The sequence below is a fragment of the Zootoca vivipara genome, chromosome 2 (genome assembly GCF_965207765.1).
Source record: "Zootoca vivipara chromosome 2, rZooViv2.hap1.1, whole genome shotgun sequence".
In the NCBI taxonomy this organism is placed as follows: domain Eukaryota; kingdom Metazoa; phylum Chordata; class Lepidosauria; order Squamata; family Lacertidae; genus Zootoca; species Zootoca vivipara.
This window is the reverse complement of record NC_142584.1, coordinates 7,886,046-7,908,469: the sequence shown is the minus strand read 5'-3', so window position 1 is coordinate 7,908,469 and position 22,424 is coordinate 7,886,046. Positions and strand designations below refer to the sequence as shown.

The window sequence follows — 22,424 nt, the reverse complement described above, 5'->3', positions numbered from 1 at the left end:
CTGAACACACAAGACCTCAGAAACCTCCACACACCCACAAGAGCAGAAGTATTATTGACTCGGGTGGGGGTGGGGGAGATAGGAGTGCATGGCCATTTTTAAAGGACCCTAGCTGGACCAATTAACGTATGAGTCAAGACATATACCTGTATCATCCCATTCTGAGTACTGTACAGTCATACCTTGGTAGTCGAACAGAACCCGTTCCAGAAGTCTGTTCGACTTCCGAAACGTTCGCCTTCCAAAGCGCGGCTTCTGATTGGCTACAGGAAGCTCCCGCAGCCAATTGGAAGCCTTGAAACTCCCTTCGGATGTTTGGCTTCCAAAATAACGTTCGAAAACCAGAACACTCACTTCCGGTTGTCTATCGTTTGGAAGCCGGAACATTGCGACTCCGAAGGCGTTCGGGAGCTGTACTACTGTACTACTTCTTGATCCCACTGCAATATGAAGGAATGTTAGGAACTGGCTTCAAGACGCCACTTTTCTGCCCACCATTATTTTTTAAATACATCATTTTTAAATACAGGATGGGTGACACCTGGCTTGAGAGCAGTACATGTGAAAAGGATCTAGGAGTCTTGGTAGACCACAAACTTGACATGAGTCAGCAGTGTGATGCAGCAGCTAAAAAAGCCAATGCAATTCTGGGCTGCATCAATAGGAGTATAGCATCTAGATCTAGGGAAGTAATAGTACCTCTGTATTCTGCTCTGGTCAGACCTCACCTGGAGTACTGTGTCCAGTTCTGGGCACCACAGTTCAAGAAGGATACTGACAAGCTGGAACGTGGCCAGAAGAGGGCAACCAAAATGGTCAAAGGCCTGGAAACGATGCCTTATGAGGAACGGCTTAGGGAGCTGGGTATGTTTAGCCTGGAGAAGAGAAGGTTAAGGGGTGATATGATAGCCATGTTCAAATATATGAAAGGATGTCATATGGAGGAGGGAGAAAGATTGTTTTCTGCTGCTCCAGAGAAGCGGACACGGAGCAATGGATTCAAATTTCAAGAAAGAAGATTCCACCTAAACATTAGGAAGAACTTCCTGACAGTAAGAGCTGTTCGGCAGTGGAATTTGCTACCAAGGAGTGTGGTGGAGTCTCCTTCTTTGGAGGTCTTTAAGCAGAGGCTTGACAGGCATATGTCAAGAATGCTTTGATGGTGTTTCCTGCTTGGCAGGGGGTTGGACTGGATAGCCCTTGTGGTCTCTTCCAACTCTATGATTCTATTCTATTCTGATATTAAAATCAACATTAAAACAATTTTTATATCTCTCTCTTAAACAGTGGTTTTAAGAGTGTGTTCTGAGAAACCCTGGGGCAACTCAGAAATTAACCACATGGCCAGAAAGGTATATCCTGGGTGTGCATTTCTGTATATCAGGGTCTGGCAACTTGTTGCCCTCCACATGTTTTTGGACTAGAAGTCCCATCTTCCTTGGCCATTTGCCATACTGGCTGAGGTTGATGAGAGTTCCAAGAACACCTGGAAAAATGCATGTTCCCCATCCTTGGTGTATATAGCAGGACACATCCATGTTTACTATAGGTCTAAAGGGCCTTCTCGGTAGTGGCCCTGTGGAACACCCTCCCTTCAGATGTCGAGGAAATAAACAACTATACAACTTTTAGAAGACATCTGAAGGCAACCCTGTATTGGGAAGTTTTTAATGTTTGATGCTTTATTATGTTTTGTATATTCTGTAAGCTGCCCAGAGTGACTAGGGAAACCCAGCCAGGTGGGCAGTGTATAAATAATAACATTATTATTATTATTATTATTATTATTATTATTATTATTATTATTACATGTCTGAAACCAAACCATACACAACCAGCAACACTGAAGGATCCACCTGTTTGGCTTCTTCCAACAATTCCAATAACCTCTGGATCTAGGAACCATTTGGTGTAAAGACCAAACTGCTATTTTTCTAGAAAAAGAGGCACCGGAACTCACCCTTGTTCTCTTAGAATGGCTTCCACCTGAGAGGTGCTGGAAGTGAGTTCTGGTAAGTTCCAGCTGAAAAAAAGGCCCTGGGAATGATGAAATCCATCAGGTGATAAAGACTGCTATTGGCCCAGGCTAGGAAGTTTACAAAATCACATATTATAGCAGTAGCATGGAGGAAAACCACTTGCCACTGGCAATGTATGAGGTAACTGGGAATCAGTTCAACTACTAGAATCATAGAACTGTAGAGGAGGAGGCTTAGTTTGGCCAGAATCTACGGTATAGAATACATTCCTTCGGGTAAATGAGCCACCATAGCAGCTACCGCATCGTGAAAATTTGTGTCCCAGCCTTTTTAGAGTCGTCTACTCATGTACTACCTGAAACCCAAGGGGCACATTGGTTGCTGGATGTGATTTAAAAAAAAAATCTCTCCTAGCCCACTAGAGGTAGTTCCTGAGTCCATTCCTACACAGGATTTAGGAGATGGTTTGGACAACTTCACCAAATTAGAAAACATTGATGTAATTCTTTTTTTTAATAAAAAAGATTGACTTAGTAATCTTAGTAAGAATTTCCTTCAGACTTTTCTTAACTCAGCTGTTTCTGCCAGATCAGCAGAGGGGAGCACTATACACCCTTCTGAGGACGTGACAGTCTCTACGCTTGCAATGGCGGGACTAAAGGTCAACACCAAAGATACCGAGTTCTTTGCTCAGAGGAATGCAGCAGGATTCTGATCACCTGAAGCAATGCATAAATTATCATCACTTGGAACCACCTTTGTAACCTGCGCTTCATCCAAGGGCCTCAGGGTAGAATAGGTGGGGCAATTCTCTTTCACTCTCACAACCTTCTGAGGTAGGCAAGTCTGCAAGTCACTCAGCGAAACTGATGGATGAGCAGGGACTTGAACTCAGGTGTGTCCACAGTCCAGGTCCAGCACTCTGCAATTTACATCACTAAGCTCTCGTTTCATTTGGTCACCCAAAGATAAAAGGACAGCAGGCAATTGGGGATACTTTACAGAACACATTAGTTTTTATTCTTTTTGCAAACTATGTAAGAAAACGTATCTGGTAGGTGTACTGAGAATACTTATCAGTCGTTATTCTTGGATCTACTTCTGAGGCGTGTTAAAAATGAGGTTTGGACTTGGTTTGTTCCATGCTAAAAGTATGCCTCCTAGGGCCATTTAAACAAATCCCTTCCACTGTTTCCATAATCTCTTCCACCATCAGATTCATATTTCTAGCCCTTACTGTTGAAGAACCTTCTATATCTCCATCCTTTTCTCCTCTGCATAAAATGATATTACGTGCTCCCCCACCCCCTGCTTTTCCTTCCCTTCTCTCATGCTTTGTGTTGGTGTCTTTCCCTTCCTTATGCCGGAAACATTGCTGTCACGAGTGTCACAGAGGTCAGGGAGAAGGTGGGGAGGGGCAGGAGGAGAGTAGAGAGTTGGAGGGGTCTGACTCTTGAGAAGGTCTTTGCAGGATGGGGAATAGGCACCTGGGACATCAGGAGCAGTCTGACCCAGGAGAGGGCCCCAGTGGTTTGGGTGGTGGAGACCTGGATCTGGAGGAAGAGCTCAGTTCCCAGGATTCTTTGGAGGAAATCACATGCTTTAAATGGATGGTGTGTACATAGCCTGAGACTTCACCTGGTATTTTCAGAAGTTGCTCAACCACAAGTCCCACCATCAGCTGGGGTTGATGGGAGCTGGGAGTCCAGCAGCATCTGAGGGTACCACACTGGCTTCCCCAGCTCTAGCATGTTGCTAGCATATAAAAAACCCTTACTGGGAATGTGTGCTGCCTTCCTGCTACCACTTGTCTCTGCCAGAAGGAAATGTGGAACTTGGGTCTCTCTCCCATATGAACTCACACATTGGCAATGCTCTTTTCTTCCCTGTTGCATACGTGGAAGTATCTGTTATGAAACAACAAAGAGTCCCGGGACACTTTACAAGAAGTTAACAAGTATACATTTGATGGTACAGGATACAGCAGGGGTCCCCAGACTTACCGCGCAGCGGGCCGGAGGGTAGGGGAGTGCGCACGCAGCGGGCCGGAGGGTGGGGGAGTGCGCGCCCGTGCGCATGCGCACACGCACACGGTCGGAAAAAAATCGCCGAAAATCGCTTGTGCGCATGCGTATGGGCCTCCCCTGACCCGGAAGTGCATCGGAAATGACCTCTTCTGGGTCGGGAGAGGCCCATACGCATGCGCACAAAGGATTTTCAGCGATTTTTTGCCGATTTTTAAGATCGTCGCCGCGCCGCGCGCTGTAAGAGCGGGCGGCGGCAGCGGGCGGCAGGGGTCGTCGCGGGCCGGATTGGGAGGCCGATTGGGCCGCATCCGGCCCGGGGGCCGTAGTTTGGGGACCCCTGGGATACAGCATTCTCTCTGTCAGTCCCCCATTTGTGCAGTGCCCTCCTCTTATGTCAAGAGGTACATTGGTGACATTGAGGTGGGTGCCAAATGAAGACCTACCTGTTCACTTGCACTTTTCAGATTTTTAACAAACATTTTAGCCCACAGATAGAGAGCCTGATACTCTAATGATGTTGATAGTGGTACTCAAACTCCCATCAGCCCCAACCAGCATGGCTAATGGTCAAGGATGAGGGGAGGTGTAGTCCTGTAACATCTGGAGAACTGCAGATTCCCCACTTGTTTTAGTATTTTCCTCTGCTTTTAGTTTTCTTTGTATTTCCAGTCACCTTATTATTGTTGTTGTTTTTATCTTTCATTTCCCCAGAGATCTAAAAAAATACATTATATTCCTGTACAAACATCACAATTAATAACAGTATGCATCTGTAAAACATGTTCTTATTAAAGGATCTACAAGTTGGTATAAACCTTTGGAACTGGTGTTTGGATTTCTGGAGAGTTTTGAAATGAAATGAAGCTCCACCATTCTCCCACAGTTATCTTTGTTCCTGTTGCCGGCCTTAACTGGTGAGACAATTCTGCTATAAGGGCAATATGCCATACTCTCTTGTACCCAGGCATTCAGGGGTGCACCTTTTTAAGTCCTTCCAGAGTGTGGCTATAGCCATACATGCAGCCACCAAGCCCTGATTCTCTTTGAAATAATTCAGTAATGCAAGTGAATCTGGGAACTGTAGTGGTCCAGCCACGCCTGGAGGCCCACAGCTGCCCGACCCCCACCCATTCCTGCATTGCAAGGGATTGGACTCCTGCCCAACTCTAGTATTCCAGACCCTCCAAGTGCCCCTATTTTCCAGGGACATCGCTGATTTACAGAAGCCATCCCAGTTTCTGATTTGATCTCAGAATGCCCTGCTTTTCCTTAAGATGTCCCTATTTTCATCAGAGAAATGTTGGGAGGGTATGGAGTTATGTGACCCCCCCCCCCAAGCCAAGTTGATTGGAATACATCAGAAGGCAGCCCTGTATGATTTATTATGCTATTATATATGCTGGAAGCTGCTCAGAGTAGCTGGGGCAACACAGTCAGATGGACGGGGTAGAAAATACAGATGGAAAAAACCCCGGAAAAAAGGGGGGGACAATCAGGTTTTTTTCGTTTCCCCCCCAAAGCCGCCCCCCCGGAAAATTAAAAACAACAACAACACCCAGTTTGACATAGTTTGAATATTCCACACACTCCCCCTCCCCAATTTTCCCAGGGAAAAACCGGCTTTGGGGAAAGAACGAAAAAAACCTATTCCCCCCCCCCAATTTTTCCAGGCCTTCCCATCTCTAGTAGAAACAGTAAAATTATAATTATGGAAGGGGACGTCCCTATTTCCACAGGAGAAATGTTGGAGGTTATGCAAGACGCAAGACTCAAAAAGTCCCGACTCAGAACTCAGCCCCATTCAAACCCAACGCGCGAGGAAACCCCGTCCCGCTGTGGAAAAGCCCCAACATCCGGGTCCCGAGATTCTCACGCTGGAGAGGAGAAAGAAGCTCCTCTTTCCGTGCGCCCCATTTCCGCCTATGGTCACGTGTACCTAAGGAGGTGGGGGGGGGAAAAAGAAGGAGAGTTCTGTTTTCTCTCCTTCCGCCGCGCCTTCTTCCGCCCGTAGTAATCACGTGGCCAGTTTCCCGGGTCGTCACCGCCGCCGCCGCTTCCTTGGCTTCCCTCCTGGACCTCCTCGCTCTTTCCGCGCGCTCCTCGGCGGCGCCCTTCTTCTCTTCAGGCGCCCTCGCAGGATGGCGCTGGTGCTGCGGCTGGTGCTGCGCGGGCGCTGCAGGGCCGGGAGCCGCTTAGGCGCCGGCGGAGTCCCTGCGCCCGCGGCCTCGCTCTACCTGGCTCTGCGCCCGCCGGAGCCTCCCCCGTGGCCGGTGCTGAGGTGAGTCCTTGGCGGAGGCCGAGAAGGGGAAGCGCGGAGCCCCCCCCCCCAGCGCGGCGCCCTTCTGCTTGCAGCGGGGTCAGGGGAAGGCAGGGCAGGTTCCTGCAACCTCCAGCGGGGAGGGGGGCGGTGTCCCCAGGTGCTTTTGTCATTTCGTTATCATGTACAGTATTAAATTTGCATACCGATCCCAAGGCAGTGCATAATACAGAAAACTCAAAACCTTTCTCAACCTTGTCCCCCCGGGGGTTGTTAGAATTGCAGAGTTGGAGGGGACCATGAGGGTCACGTTCCCCGAATTTGGGTCACCACCTGTTTTTGGACTGCAGTTCCCATCATCCCTGACCACTGGTCCTGGTGGCTAGGGATGATGGGAGTTGTGGTCCAAAAAACACCTGAAGACACAAGTTTGGGAAACGCTGATCTGCTCCAACCCACTGTGATGAGGGAATCTTTTGACCAACGTGGGTCTCAAAGCTGCAATCCTGGAATTAAGAGTGTCCTGCTCTGCCGACTGAGCTATCCCCTTGGTGGTTGCTGGACTACAACTCCCATCACCCCTGATCGCTGGTCCTGCTAGCTAGGGATGATGGGAGTGTCTGGGGGGAGAGGAAATTTTTAAGAAAGGCTACCAACATTCTGGTGTGTCTCCCCTCCCATGTTGTATTCCCATGAGGTCCAGCCATGGTGGCCAGTTGTTCGTTGGGGGGGGGGTGAGGGGAGCTGTGCTCCAACAGCATATGGAGGGCCACACATATTGCACCTCTGAAGCAAATAAGCACACAGGCAACAATTGCACCATGGCAGTTTCCAGAGAGGCAAACTGTTAGTACGCTGGAGCAAAACAAGGAGTCTTGTGGTATCTCATTATGGTATATGGGATTCTAAACTACACCTGCTTCTTCCTAGTCTCCCCCCCCCAAGAGTTTCTGTATGGGTGTATATATGTGAGGGAGCATGAAAAATCCCCTGCCCCCTGAAACATTCTCAGGCTGTAAGCTGCTTTTGAGTTCTCCACCATGTAAAAGGTGGATCAGGGCTCAGCTTCCTGTTCACACAGCGGCCAGCCAGATGCATATGGAAACCCCAAAAGCAAGACTTTGAGTGCAACAGCACTCCCCTCCTGTGGTTTCCAACAACTGGTATCCAAAGGCATACTGGTCCTGACAGTGGAGACAACTAGTAGCCACTTGACAGCTTTACCCTATATGAATTTGTTAATCCTCTTTTAAAGCCGTCTGGGTTGGTGGCCATTGCAGACTCTTGTGCGAGTGAATTCCGTAGTTCTTTTTTTGCCTGTCCCGAATCTTCCAACATTCAGCTTCTTTGACTGAATGTTACAACGAGAGGAGGAAAACATCTTATCTACTTTCGTCATGCCATGTATAATTTTATGCTCACCTTTTGTCTTAAAAGCCCCAAATGCTGTAACATTTCCTCACTGCTGAGTTGCTCCATCCCTGTCTTAATTCTGGTTGCTATGCATTTTGGAGAGCATACAGGATCTTTCCATTAAAAAACAACAACCTGGCCTAATCATTTCAGTTCAAAGTAAAGGTAGTACCATGCAACACTATTCTATTTGCAGAGATGCTTGGATTTATGTACAGTAGAACCACTACTTACGAATAACTCGACCTACAAATGTTTCTACTTACGAACGGAGCTCCGTCCGCCATCTTGGATGCGGTTTAGATAGGATTTTTTCTACTTACGAATTTTTAGATAGGGTTGCTTCGACTTACAAATTTTTTCTCCCAATGCATTCCTATGGGATTCGACTTACAAATTTTTCCGACTTACGGATGTCTGTTCGGAACGCATTAAATTCGTAAGTAGAGGTTCCACTGTATTTTCACTTTTAATGCAAGGGAACAATAATACCATTTCACTTACACAATCTGAACCTGAAAGAAAAAGTCTGTTCTGCCACTTTCTTCTGTATGTGTAAAGCAGATAACATGGCTGGATTTAGGTGTGCAGCAAAATCTTGTAGAATGGCTGGTACTAATGCATACAGCGGGAAGAAGGAATACAATTTTTTTTAATGCACCATTCTTCTTCATCTTAATTCAGCAAGGAGGCGTATGTGAACCTGCTTTCTAATGTGCCCTAGTTTTAAAACTGTACTCCATGTGCGGTTTGAAGTAGTGCAGACCATCTCATTCTGCACCAAGTGTAAAACAGCTCAAAATGTTCCTGCAGATTGCCTTTGGAAAGACCACATTTGAACTGGGTGATATCTGTTCTTCCTTCCAAGATCGCTTAAAATGGGAACCTATTTCTTGCCAGATGGGTTGGTTAGGGCAGCCATTTTTTGGGGGGTATGGCTCATATGCCATGAACTCAGGAATGCCAAGTAAGATAAGTTCCTGTTGGTTTTGTAGCAGTTAAAGACACAGGTTGCACACACAAACACACAAAATTGAAAACTAATAATTTATTATTGGGCTAATTGAGCTTGGTAGAAAAGAGTACATTTTCTTGCCTTGGGTGGTTCCTTCACAACATGTACAAGGGCATCTATGGTAACCTCCCTTGGGACCTCCCAGGCTGTTCTAATTCTGGAGGTGATATTGATTTCACTTTATCTGAGATGTTTACTGGCCACTGTAACATTGACTCGGGCAGGCAGCATAAAAATATTTCTACAGTATACCACTATTTCATATGAATTATCAAAGCTGTTTACAATGAAAATACATAAAACAATACGTTGTTGTTGTTGTTGTTGTTGTTGTTGTTAATAACCCACCCATCTGGCTGGGTTTCCCCAAGGCTGCCTTCAGATGTTTTCTAAAAGTCAGCTGAAGTTGTTCATTTCCTTAACATCTGATGGGAGGACCGTATAAAGAAAGTTAAAGACAAGTTTGTATGGATTAGCATCAGGAGAGGGGCTGTGGATTATGTTTAATTGATAGGTAGAATGGATAGGATTGTCTACCTCTGAGACAAAGCTCCATTGATTTCCTTCCAAGGAAGACATGGTTAAGATTGTGCTGTAAAGCTTTAGCAAGATCAATAAGGGTGGACAACTTTTATTTGCAGGGTTCAGACTAAATGTCATACCTTTAATCTTTCGGTGCTGCTGTTTGGTTTCTGATTTTCTGCTGTAATAAAGAATGACAAAATTTCAGGTTGCCTTGCCAATCAGCCATAACCTCAGTTTGTAGAAATCTCTCACTAGGAGGAAAATACAGGGAAGCCCCTGGTTATGAAATTGATGGTGTCCTTTTGCCATTCTGATTTTGAACTATTCTGATGTTTTGGTAAAATGCAGTTGATAAATAAGCTGTCTAAATTGATTAATCAGTTAATTAAAAGTTATTTAATAATTTGGCAGCCCTAACTGATAAATTTTAATGAGCACCTAGAACTGCACTTTATGTATGCATTTTGTGACTGCAAGACATATTAATGTATAAAACTTAAGCAAATTATTCCCTGCGATAATGTAATTCCAGGAATCAAGTCTATAAAAATATACTAGCCCTTTGCATTTGTGTGTCTTCCTACAGAAAACAAGTTTCATTTTTATTCTCCTGACAGCCGACTTTTAATATGATAGTCTCATGTTGTTAATCAAGAACAGCATCTGTTTAAGAAGGTATTTATTGCTATTCTTATTCATAGGTGTAAACCCCACAATACCTGGCACCTAGATTAATGTGTACTTTGGTAGCAATTAGACAAAATTAGCAATTGGACAAAATTAGGCACATAACCTCATCTTCATTTATCCCTGAAATAGCCTATGGATTCCCCATCTTTTTGCATTGTGGTCATAACAGGCTAGTTTAATGCCTGCTCCCCACATACCTGTTTAATAGCTATTGTAGTTGTGACTTCCTTTTTGTATTCTAAAGGGCTTGAAATACGTGGCAATAGAACTCAAGACTTGCATGCGCTTTCCTTTGTTTCAGACCTCCAGTGTACCAATTTTCTGCAAAGGCAAATTCCAAAAAAACAGACTCTGCTTTGGTTTCAAAAGTCAAATACCTGAATGAGAAGTATGAAAGGTTTCTGGAAAGAACATTCCCACGTTTCTACCAGCTATATTCAACCTTCTTGAAAGGTGGGTTTTCATTTAAAACAAAAAAAATCCTTTGTGCACATTTCATGATTCTGGGAGGAATGTGACACCTTAAGAACAAATCGCTTTTGCGTCTGTCAAGATAAAGTAGTTTCTTTACTTCTAGCCCATCCCTAGGTGGGGACTCCTTATCTTCTGGGTGCTGTTTCTTGTGTTGCAACAGGAATGGCGGAGGCTCATGTTACAGTCAGAATGAAGAAACAAGTTATTGTATCCATAATGGATGACATTTGTAGCATCATGTGTGTGTGTGTGTGCACATTCAGGTGTAATGGGAAACTGGTGTCCTGCTATGAGGACAAGCTGCATGCTCACACATCCTCCTGTCTTGTTCTTTTTCGAACCAATAAATTGGAGATTGAAAGCTTCCTTTTTATTTTAAATAAATTGTGGTTTCCCGTGAGGTCCAATTTTGGAGAACTGTGCTTTTATCACACACACACACACACACACACACACACACACCTATGGTTTGGGATGCCAGGATTGCAAACCACGTCTTTATCCTATTTGTTCTTGTAAACCCTAGTCTTAACAAGTTTGGAATTCAAAAGGAATTGTTTAGAGTTTGGGGGGGAAATTTCATTTCAGCCTCAAGAGCTCAGAATGAGAAAGGAGTGCATGGAAGCTTTCCATTGCTTGTTCCTGCTGCGGGGGGGGGGGGGGGGGAACAATGCTGCAAAAAAACAGTCCATGGTGTAAATTTTGGGTTGGAGAATAACATGTTAAGTTTCTGAGTGAAGGCTGTTCTGTGTACATCTAACAAAACTATAGTTGTAGTAAGGAAAGGCAGGTGCGAGAAAAATTTAAGACCCTCTGTAGAAGATGGCAGTGGGTTCTGCAGGATGATTAGAGAGAAGGAAGTAGTAATGTGTTAGAAGCTCATGTGTAAGAGGCATAGCAAAAGAGAGGAGACAAAACCTGTTTTAGAGATTAGGAAACATGCCATTATCTCTTGCTTCTCTTTTGAGAAGCTCTGAATGGCGTGCAAGGGGCATGTCCTTTTATCCTCGTGGCAGCCTTAGACAGAGGTTAGGCTGTGAAAAACCCTTTGAAGTGCCAAGGCATTTGGGCTTTCCCCATGATGTCCTGACACTATTAAAGCAAAGAAAACAATTTAGCTTGCTCGAGTTTTACAAAGAGGATGGGATTAAGAGTGTCAGAAGAACCATTCAAGTCATTCAAGGCAAGGGAGAGACAAACCTATGCCAACGCTAAGGCTGAGGTTCAAAGAAGAACCAGAGAATTGAAAAACACCTGGTGGATAAAAAAAGCTCAAGAGATCCAGCACTTTGCCAACACTCATGATGCACAGTTTCTTTAAAGCCACAAAGACCATCTATGGGCCAATAAATCATGGCATATGCCCCCTACGCTCAGCAGACATTAACACACTTCTAAAAGATAAAGAAGCTATTGCACTGTGCTGGAAAGAACATTACCAACATCTCCTCTCACAAATTCCACAAAAACAAGTTAGAGATGAGCTTGCAGTATCTTCAAATCTGGAAGAGTTGTGTACAGCTATTAACCAAATGAAAAACAACAAAGCCAGTGGACCTGATGGGATACCTGCCGAAATCTTCAAAGTGGGCAGAATTGAACTTACACAACAACTTCACAAGCTCATCAAAAAAATCTGGGAAAGAGAAGAAATCCCAGCAGACTTTAGGGATGCCAAAATTATCAATCTCTTTTAAAAAGGTGACAGAACTGATTGTGGAAACTATCGAGGCATCTCTCTATTAGCTGCGGCCGGCAAAATTCTTGCAAGGATCATGGCAAACTGTCTGGTAACAATATCCGAGGTGACCCTTCCTGAATCCCAAAATGGTTTTTGGCCTTCTAGGGGGACAGTGGACATGATTTTCACTGCTCGACAGCTTCAAGAAAAATGCAGAGAGCAAAACCAACCCCTGTATATGGTGTTTATTGACCTGACTAAGGGCTTTCGACACTGTAATGCCCTGTGGGCTGTCCTTCTGAAAATTGGCTGCCCAGATAAATTTGTAAACATCATTCGGCACCTCCATGATAATATGACAGCAACAATCGCAGATAACAGTGACTTTCAAAGTGGACCATTCACAGTGGGATCAGGTGTTAAACAGGGTTGTGTTATTGTCCCAACTCTATTCATTGTTCTCATTGCCCTGATCCTACACTTTGTTGACGGGAAACTCCCCACCAGAGTAGAAATCATATATTGAACAGATGGAAAGCTCTTCAATCTGAGCAGGCTGAAAGCAAAAGGAAAGGTTACCGTAACTTCCGTGATAGAGCTTCAGTATGCTGATGACAACGTAGTGTGCACACGCTCAGAGGATGACCTCCAAACCATCCTAAATATCTTTGCAGAAGCTTACGAAAAGCTTGGCCTATCACTCAACATCCAAAAAACCAAAGTGCTGCTCCAACAAGTACAAAATAACCCCTCTGCAGCTCCACAAATCCAACTCTGTTGTGTAACGTTGGAAAACATTGATCACTTCTCCTACCTATGCAGTTACCTTTCTACAAGGGCCAACATTGATGCTGAAATCCAGCAATGCCTGAGCTCTGCGAGTGCGGCTTTCTCCCAATTGAAGTGCAGAGTGTTTGAGGACTGGGACATTTGCAGGGAAACCAAAATGCTTGTTTACAAAGGTTGTACTACCAACCTTACTATATGCTTGTGAAACATGGACTACTTATAAACGCCATCTCCAACTCCTCGAAAGATTCCATCAGCGGTGTCTCCAAATGTTTTTACACATCACTTGGGAACACAGGTGAACTAATATCAGTGTACTGGAAGAAGCAAAGATCACCAGTGATGAAGCAATGATTCTTCAACATCAACTTCATTGGACTGGTCATGTTGTGCGGATGCCTGATGATCGTCTTCCAAAGCAACTACTCTATTCCGAACTTAAAAATGGAAAGCGTAATGCTGGTGGTCAACAAAAGAGGTTTAAAGACTGTCTCAAGGCAAATCTAAAAAAAAATGTAGTATAAACACTGACAACTGGGAAACACTGGCCTGCGAGCGCTCCAGTTGGAGAACAGCCTTTACCAAAGGTGTAATGGACCTTGAAGAAACTTGATCTCAGGATGCAAGGGAGAAATGTGCTAACAGGAAGGCACACTTGGCAAATCCACACCATGATCAACTCCCGCCTGGAAACCAATGTCCCCACTGTGGAAGGATGTGTGGATCCAGAATTGGCCTCCACAGTCACTTACGGACCCACTGTTAAAACCATGTTTATGGAAGACGATCTTACTCGGCTACGAGTGATCGCCAAAGAAGAAGATTCATGTATGTGTTACTTTATGCCAGTTGTGGGAATCTTTGATCCTCCAGATTTTGCTGAACTACAATGCCCATCTTCCGCAGCCACTTGTCATGCATGCTGGGAGCTGTGTTGTAGTTCAGCAGCATCTGGAGGGTCAGAGCTTTCCTAGCTCTGTTCTTTATGCAGTGATGCCATAGCTGCCAAGTTATCCCTTTTTTTAAGGGATTTTCCCGTATGCTGAATAGGCTTCCTCACGAGAAAAGGGAAAACTTGGCAGCTATGAGTGATGCTCTATTCTTAGGTAAAAGGGGAAGGCAAAAGGCTTGGGAAGGACTTTGGCATGAGGTTGAACGTTCAGGGAGAACAGTTCTAGATCTGAAAATATTTCTGTATTTTGCACAGGATTTCGGATATTCTTTACAGAAATGAAAGAAATAAGAAGAATAAAGGCAAACATGGCATATAGAAAGATCCAGTTCCATCAACTTCCATACAGGGAGATGGAGAGACTAAGACAGGTAGGCTTTTACAGTACTTTTGTCTGCAACAATGGTAGTTCACTGTGCTTTGGAGTCCCCCAATGTCACCCAACCAACTTAAGAGCCAAACGGGAATTTGAAGCCAGGTCTCCCCTGTCCCATAACACTATGTAAACACTCATTGAGAGCTTCTGAATTGAAAAGCAAGAACCATGTGCAACTTTTGTGAGAATCAACTATACTAAGACAAATAGGTAGACTAATATTTACTGCATCTAGGGTAGATTAATTAAGAGGTTTCTGTACTTCAGCAAAAGCAAATAAACAAAGTCTGGCAGCTCTGCTTGATTTCTGCCAACCTTCACCCGATGCATTAATTTCTTCGTTGCCTGAACATTTATCATACTGTTGGGCTGAGTTAAGAGTAAAAAGGTTTCTGTGTAGAGAAGAAAGGATAAAAGGATAAAATTTGGGTTCTTATTCTTGAAAGATTCTATCTAAACACTTTTATTCAAACAAAGGAAAGCTGAGGTAGGGAAGGTTTCCCCTTTTTTCAGACGCAATGTGTTGTGTTGCAACATGGAGCTAAGTGACATTTACATAAAGGATGTCAGTCTGACATCACCACCATGAACAGCTGTATAACAGATATAGACATAGCGGACTGGATGTAGGTCATAGGTCAATAAATTGTTGCTGATGTGTGTGTGTGTGGAGGTCCACATACGGAAAATAACCAACAGAAAAAGCAGGTGTAAAAGAAAGGCACACTATTGCATGGCATTGTCTGTTGGCTGCAGCATAATTATTCCTATAGAAGAGTTATTTTTCTCCCATCCTAATCAGGTGATAGGCAGTAAAATTGTAGCCTATTTTCCATTGCCAGTGTACAATCTGGAGTGCACTTTAAGGCTCCTGGTTGTGCCTTGGCAGCCATGTCTCTAGCTGCCTCATACCTGATACCACATATGAATGGTGTTTTCTTGCTGCAAAGGAAATGCTACCACTTTAATAACAAGCTTCCAAATGGCATCCATATAGCATCCATAGTTACCAAGTTTGCGAGAGACAAAAAGAGGCACAGCCTCGAGGCATATAAAATGCCAGAGTATGCAGCAGTGGGGCCTTGCATGCCACTGCTTCATCAGTCCCTTATATATGTGCATTTTCCTCACAGTTGCAGTAGTTTTGGGTGTGTGCATGGCAGCTCTACTGACTAGGCATTTTTGAAGTTTCGCAGAGATCTGATCAAGGCCATTCCAGTTGGGATTCTTTCTCTTCCTCCCTTTGCCAACTACCTGGTTCTTTTGCTCATGTAAGTACAACTGTGCGCCTGTTCAGATGAAAGGTCCTCGCGCTTAACTGTGAAAGGGTGAATGCTTGGCAACATTAGTGGGTTTTTTTCTCTCCTCTCCCTCTCTCATCGCTTGCCTGCACTGTTCTTTGATGAAGAGCTTGCTGAGAGTACAGCCGTGAGTTTTAGCAGGTACCAAAATAGACTGCAAAAGCACAATCCTATCTTATCAATCATTAGGGGTGGGATCAAGCCCTAACTCTTCTGAGCCTGTGCTTCCCTGGTCACAGCTCCACATTGCATTCTCTCCCGATGCGTAGGCTCAGTCTAAAGCAGGCACCCCCAACCTTCGGCCCTCCAGATGTTTTGGACTACAATTCCCATCATCCCTGACCACTGGTCCTGTTAGCTAGGGATCATGGGAGTTGTAGGCCAAAACATCTGAAGGGCTACAGGTTGGGGATGCCTGGTGTAAAGGGGTTATTTTTGGTGAATTGCTCTGGGTGGCAATTCAGAGTGCAGCAACCATTCACCCTCCCACATTTTTCTGAAAATTTACCATCTCTGTTGTTTTCCCAACAGAACTCCCAAACTGCTTTAAACTCCCCATAAGCTCCCCCACCCCTTTCTTGGTCTGTTCCAAATAATGTGTTTTCAGCATGGAAGTTAAAAACAGTTAAAGATAACATCATTTATGTTTGATGCTTGCTCTTAACAGCCCCGGATCACAGCCTAGCATGCTGTATAGACTTGACAATATCTTAATGTGAACTTTAACAAGAAACAGATTATATCACAAATCCTGCATTGCCTGTCTTTTTGAAGGCAGAAGAAGCTAGAGAAAGGCATCAGGAGATTATTTCAAGTTGCCAGGGAGATTTCATGAGAGAGAAAATGGTCTACTGGGCATTCTGAAAACACTGTTTTTTTATTATTAAAAAAAAAGCTTTCATTTTAAAATAAATAAAAGCAGGCATTTAAAAAAATACTTCTGGCTGTGAAGGTAACTTGAAAGTATGTGGCCACGGTCTAGTTAAACTTGCAGAAGCAAAGTTCAGTAGGGCTTCTGCTTGTTGAGGGCTGAGGTTTCAGCAATCACATAACTGGTTGCTCCTTGTCTTGGCTGGAAGAAGCAGTCAAATTTGAAGAAAATAGGCAAAACCTGCAAAATCAGCAGAAGCTGCAAAATGCAGAATTTGGGTTCCTGTGGCCGAGATCTGGGTGTTCTTCAATATGTTTATCTTCTTGACAATCTTTCCTTCCCAAGGTACCTGTTCCCCAGACAACTCTTGATACGCCACTTCTGGACTTCCAAACAACAAGCTGAATTTCTGGACACCAACCACAATATGAGAAAGGAGGCATACCCAGAAGTGGTTGATGGTCTAATGAACCTATCTCGCTCCCTAGTTGATTCCCAGCTTCGGAAACAGATGCTAGATCTCTGCAAAAAGGTATCTAATTACCGGTACCACCCAATCCCAGCGGATTGGATTGTCTTTGGACACATGTCTTGCTTTGCAGAAATAAGGCTTTTATATATTGAGAGTTGGCCCATCACTACCAACTTCCTAATGTCTAGATTCTATTTTTCTATTGTCATGTGAGCAACATACTGCAATCTTCTGAATCCTTAATTATATGGTTTTAAAGTCATTCCAGAGAGTTTTTTTTTTAAAAAAATAACCCTGACCTGAATACGAACATGTATAGAAAAGTCATTCAAGTAAGAGACCAGACTGTATAGTTGCCTTAGCAAATGCTGGCAAGGAAAAGGATGCTCTGATACTTGTGACTACTGATTTGTCACTTATGCAGTGGCTTTCTGGCAATGCACTCTTGAGTACTTGTCCGTTTAAAGGAATGGCTTGCAGTTTTAGTAGAGGACTATGAGAAAAAGAAGTAAATTCAGGCCTTGATTATTCTTTATGGGACGATTTTTGGAAGGGAGGAGCCAAACAACAGTGGGTCTTGGCTACACTGGTGGAGGGTCCCGTCCCCCCCCCCCAGTCTGATTTTATTGTTTGTAATGAATGACCACTACAATGCGGCTCAAAAAGGATAATCCAAGAATAAGTTAATTATACCTTTCCCCCAAACTAACAAAACAAAAACAAAACCCAAATAGCCCTTGGGCAGTCTGTTTTAGATGTAAAAAAAGTAGCCTACAACTGTCAGCTAGTGTGTATAAAGCTACCCTGAAGGCAACAAAACAAATTCCACATCAGCCAGCAGCCGCCTAGTTTTGAAATCATCTGATTGAACTTCTAGAAAACCTATTGCAAAGTGAGTTGTATAAAGGACAACAGAGGATATCGTTCAATTTGGCATGATCTGCATGCATGCATGCATGCAGTCAATCAATCAATCAATCAATCAATCAATCAATCTGTTGGCCTAATAAAGTATTTACTGGTCAGATATTCTGTGTGTGTAGTTTTCCATCTAAGCCGAAGAAATGCCTATCTAACAAGAAAAAAGGTTAATTCTGTTGCACCTATCCCATTAATGCAACTAGGTAGTATGGCATAGCAACTTTCCTCATGGTAATGGTGAAGCAGAGCATTCAAAGTGTTTAGTGCTGACCTTTAAAGCCCTAAACTGCCTCGGCTCTGTATACCTGAAGGAGCGACTCCACCCCTATCATTCAGCCCAGGCACTTGAGGTCCAGCTCCAAGGGCCTTCTGGTGGTTCCCTCACTGCAAGAAGTGAAGCTACAGGCAACCAGGCAGAGGGCCTTCTCGGCAGTGGAGCCCTCCTTGTGGAACGTCCTTCCCAAACCAGATGCCAAGGAGATAAATAACTCTACAACTTTTAGAACACATCTGAAGGCAGCCCTGTATCAGGGAAGTTTATAATATTTGATGTTTTTATGTGTTTTGGAAGCCATCCAGCTGGATGGGTAGGGTATAAATAATAACAACTTATTTGGGAAGGGTGTAAATGACTACAGCAAACAGGAACTTCTCATTTGTTGCGGGAATGAAAATTTGCTCAGCTGCTGTATGTTATAGCAGGGTTGGTTTTCAGGTTTTTGCAAGATTCCCATCCTCTTTTATTCTTGGAATATGGTGCTTTTCTTTTCTTCTTTCTTTCTTTTACCAATGATATATCTTAATCTTCAAGGTGCATGAAGGATGCCACCCAGATGTAAGAGAACTTACAGCTGTGAGGACCTTATTTGTGGGACACCCCTTTGGCATCCAGCAACTCAGCGTTCAGCAGGTGGTAAGTGCCATTCCAGAAATTATATGGGATTATACTGATGACCCAGCTATAAATCCATTGCCGCCAACTGCAGCACCCCTAGGTTTCGACTGAGCTTTTAAAATAAGACTATAAATCTTTCCAGCTATATACCCTTAAGGTGCAACAGACAGTTGCCTCTCCTTAAATTGAAACCTACTACAGATGATTTGTTCCTGATCTATGCTGCCTTACGTGCTCGCCTTTCTTTGGAGGGGAATGATCATAGCCTCCTGTTAGCCACATTTTGATCTGGGGAAGCAGGGCAGCTCTGAAAAGTTTTGCTGACTACCACTGTGCAGTTTAATCCCGCCGTCTTCTTCTCTTCTCCCCCCCAGAAAGTCCTAAGCCGTGTTTTGTTCCTAACTCCTCGCTTGCCATCTCTCTTCCTGAGATACCGCTTGCAGAGCCACTTGGCAGAGCTGCACCACCTGGACCAAGCGATGCTGAAACTGGGTGTGGGGCAGCTAACTGATGAGGAAGTGCAAGCGGTGAGATGAAGTTTTGGCATTCTGTAGCAAACTGAGGTGCAGCATTGCTGGCTAGGAACTAACTGGCCATGGCTGCGCCAGTTCTCCCATGCTAGGCAAGGGCTAGAATCATAGTTGGGACCACAAGAGCCATCTAGTCCAACCCCCTGCAATGCAGGAACCTTTTTGCCCAATGTGGGGCTCAGGCCCATGACCCTGAGATCAGGAGTCTTGTGCTCATTACCTTTAGGGTAACCTTAAAAGACTTAACACATTAATTGAGGCATAAATGCTGTCGTGGACCACATTCCACAAGCTGTGCTATACTGCACAGTAACACCGTCACCCTTTTCAGAAATAGTAATGTCAGTCTTATGTCAAATGAGGACAGCTTGAATGGCTTAAACACACACGCATGCACCCCAGCACAGCTTTTAATGTCAGAATTTAGTGGTGAATGTCCTTGCATTTTTAGCAGTTGCTTTTCAAATGAAAGTCTCTCTGATCCAACAGAATGCCTCTCTTCTCTGCAGGCTTGCTATACTCGTGGCTTGAATTCTGTTCACCTCAGCCCACTGGCATGCAGGCTGTGGCTGGCTCACTGGCTCACACTCTCCTGCTCGCTGAAAGGTAAGCCTGCTTGAACTTGGCCATGTGGGGCTTCCCTTAGAGCCCTCACTGAATCTCTCTCGCACAACTAGAAGCAGCTGCTCTTCTCACCCATCCTTAATGTTGCAGTGTTAACCTGTTGCTCCTGTACAGTCCTGGCTGCAAAGGAGATGGCCTAGCAAAGCTTGGAAGGCCATAATTCAGAGCAGGGCCTTCTTAGTGGCAGCATCATAGAATTAGAGTTGGAAGGGACCCTGAGGATCATCTAGTCCAACTCCCTGCAATGGAGGAATATGCCCGCCCAGCTATAGACCAGTCAAAACACACACACACACACCCCGATTAGGCTGGTGCGCATACTGATTAGGTTTTGATACCAGGCAAAAACAACTTTTCTTTCTGGTCAGCCTTTTAAAAACTTTCCTGTGGCAGATTTTGGGAGGGGGAGCCCCCTTTTACTTTTAGCTATGATTTGGTTCTATTTAGAAGCACTGGATTGTTTTATGAATTGTGTTTGTTGTGGCCAGCCCTGTGAGAGTTTACAATGAAGGGTTGGCACTTATCTCAAATAGACACAAATGCAATGCATACTTTTCTCTTTCCAGATGCTGAGACTTCACTCTTGGCACATGGCATGGTCTTGCTTTCTATCAACTTCCCTTCCTCTTCCAAGGGCTGACTAAGGGCACCCGTCACTGGTGGACCACTTCTGAAAAGATGCTGCGACAGCGACTCTTGGCTGAAGCAGGAGGAGAGAAGGGCTTTTGCTTTTACTAAAATACAACGAGCAGGAGTCCTGCAGAAGCCTCTACCACTGAATTATTAGCCTTGAGGGGAAGGTAGAGTAAACACTGCATTATGCTGAATATTCCTCCTGCCGTAGAGGGAGACAAGAGAATTGCCAGTATGGCCCTGTACAAAATGCCTGTACTGTAGAAGACCACAGTATTTCCATTTAGATCTGGCTCAAAAATGTCCTCGTGGGCCCAGCATGATTCCGCACTTCTTTTCACCGCTTAAGTCTCTTGTAAAAACATCTGCTGAAGAAGGTGTTGGCGTTAGCCTGTATTGACTTCCTTGTAACTTTGAAGGGCAACAAAGCTGTCACAAACTCCCAGGCTGTTTTCCTCCCCCCTTTTAACTTCATTTTTACAATCAACAAGGCTGCATGGAGCTCAGTGCCTTTTGCTGGGCATTCGCAGTGTGCTGCAAGACTTTGAATATAGGACCCTGTTTTTCAGAGCGGCAACTTTTGTTTGAAATCCTGCTAGTGGCATGCTCTTCTGCAGGAAAGATACAGCTGCGCTCTCACATGGGCATTATGGAAGGTGCATTTCATGTTGGCAGATGTAGTAACAGAGCCTATAGAATTCAACAGGGTAGTTACACACTCAGAGCAAGTTAATTGGAATATCTGTACCCAAAGCACTTAATACCCATTTCTGTGCCTCCAGGTCTTAAGTACTACTGCCATGATACTTAAAAGCAAAGTGGAAAAAAAGAAAAAAAGCCAAGTCTTGCACTCCAGAAGCTGGAATTCTGGCCAGATAGTATATAAATTGTGTGTGGTAGACTAGTGATTGAGTCAGTCATTATAAAATGCATGAGAAGTGCGTCAAAGTAAATGAACGTTCAGCTATACCTGATGTGAATGTTTCATTAAAGATAGCCAATAAAGGACAATCTCACATTTTACCTGGATTGTTTAGAACACTGCTTGTCTTCTGTCTTATAGCTTGGTAATAGCTTAGACAGGCACACTGCTGGGACCATAAATTCAGGGGTCTCCAAGCTTTCTTTGCCTCAGGCCGGTGTCTCGAGCGATGATTGTGCGATGGGCCGGAGGGCAGGGGAGCGTGCGCCATAGGTGCACACACAATTTCTGGTGCACATCCAGGTCGGAGGAGGCTTGTGCGCATGCACACAAGCTATTTCCAATGCGCCTCTGACCCGGAAATTGGTCCCCACGCCGGGAAGAGCGGGCAGTGGCGGTCGTTGCAGGCTGGATGAACGAGTCCCTCAGGCCTTATCTGGCCCCCGGGCCGTATGTTTGTTACCCCTGATCAAAGCTATTCACCTTGTCATTTCCCCAATCAGTCCTGCAGTTTATGCAGGACAATAAGTTTATGCAGCATACAGGCAAGGGCCATGGCCAACACACACTGTACCCCAGTTGTTCTTTGTAACAAGCGTTTATTTCCCCTGCCAAGAAACGGCTGGCTCTGCTTGCCAGGGATCAGCTGCGGCGGACACAGCTTGTGCTTTTATTAACTATATTCCAAGCTGTACTCTACAGGCAAGTAAGCCACAGCCTCTCTGAAAGGCCCCACTGATATTTCACTCTGAATGAAGTAAACAGATTCTACATGATGCAAAAACAAGGGTAAGCCCAGTTGCATGAACTGCCTTAGAACAGGTACTGCTATCCAGTGTGGTCTTGGTGCTTTGTTTCTGAACCAACCATATATTGTGTGTGCATCATTACAAGGCAGATTCTGCTCAAAGACTGAAATTATAGGGCCAATTAAACTCAGTAACTGCACTAGTGGAAGTCAGCGCAACAGGACTTCTTCCCCTCCCGGAATGATGTGCGGGGTGAGGAGAGGGGAGCTCTGTCAGTGCATGTGGCATGAACAATCACCAGCACTGCATTGAATACAACCCATAGTTT

At 44.6% G+C, this 22,424-nt stretch overlaps 1 protein-coding gene across 3 annotated transcripts; it reads left to right on the top strand.

Annotated features, from left to right (window-relative positions):
• Positions 1 to 5,946: 5,946 nt before the first annotated feature.
• On the top strand, positions 5,947 to 21,448 carry LETMD1 (LETM1 domain containing 1). Of its 3 annotated transcripts, XM_088661244.1 has the most exons (10): positions 6,122 to 6,284; positions 9,803 to 9,891; positions 10,208 to 10,359; positions 14,058 to 14,173; positions 15,367 to 15,449; positions 16,696 to 16,882; positions 18,555 to 18,656; positions 19,013 to 19,165; positions 19,678 to 19,774; positions 20,359 to 21,448. In XM_088661244.1, the coding sequence occupies exons 2-10, from the start codon at positions 9,857 to 9,859 to the stop codon at positions 20,430 to 20,432; spliced, it is 999 nt and encodes a 332-aa protein (XP_088517370.1). In that variant the 5' UTR covers positions 6,122 to 6,284; positions 9,803 to 9,856; the 3' UTR covers positions 20,433 to 21,448. The 3 variants fall into 3 exon arrangements, with proteins under 3 accessions (XP_034963964.1, XP_088517371.1, XP_088517370.1); XM_035108073.3 differs by lacking the exon at positions 9,803 to 9,891 and having other exon boundaries at positions 5,947 to 6,284; XM_088661245.1 differs by lacking the exons at positions 9,803 to 9,891; positions 19,013 to 19,165 and having other exon boundaries at positions 5,951 to 6,284.
• The last annotated feature ends 976 nt before the right edge of the window (positions 21,449 to 22,424 follow it).

Coding starts and splice junctions, on each gene's coding strand:
- LETMD1 (XM_035108073.3), top strand. CDS start 6,145: ATGGCGCTGGTGCTGCGGCTGGTGCTGCGCGGGCGCTGCAGGGCCGGG. Junction 15,450..16,695: donor TACCTGGTTCTTTTGCTCAT/GTAAGTACAACT, acceptor TTCCTTCCCAAG/GTACCTGTTCCCCAGACAAC. Junction 19,166..19,677: donor CTGATGAGGAAGTGCAAGCG/GTGAGATGAAGT, acceptor TCTTCTCTGCAG/GCTTGCTATACTCGTGGCTT.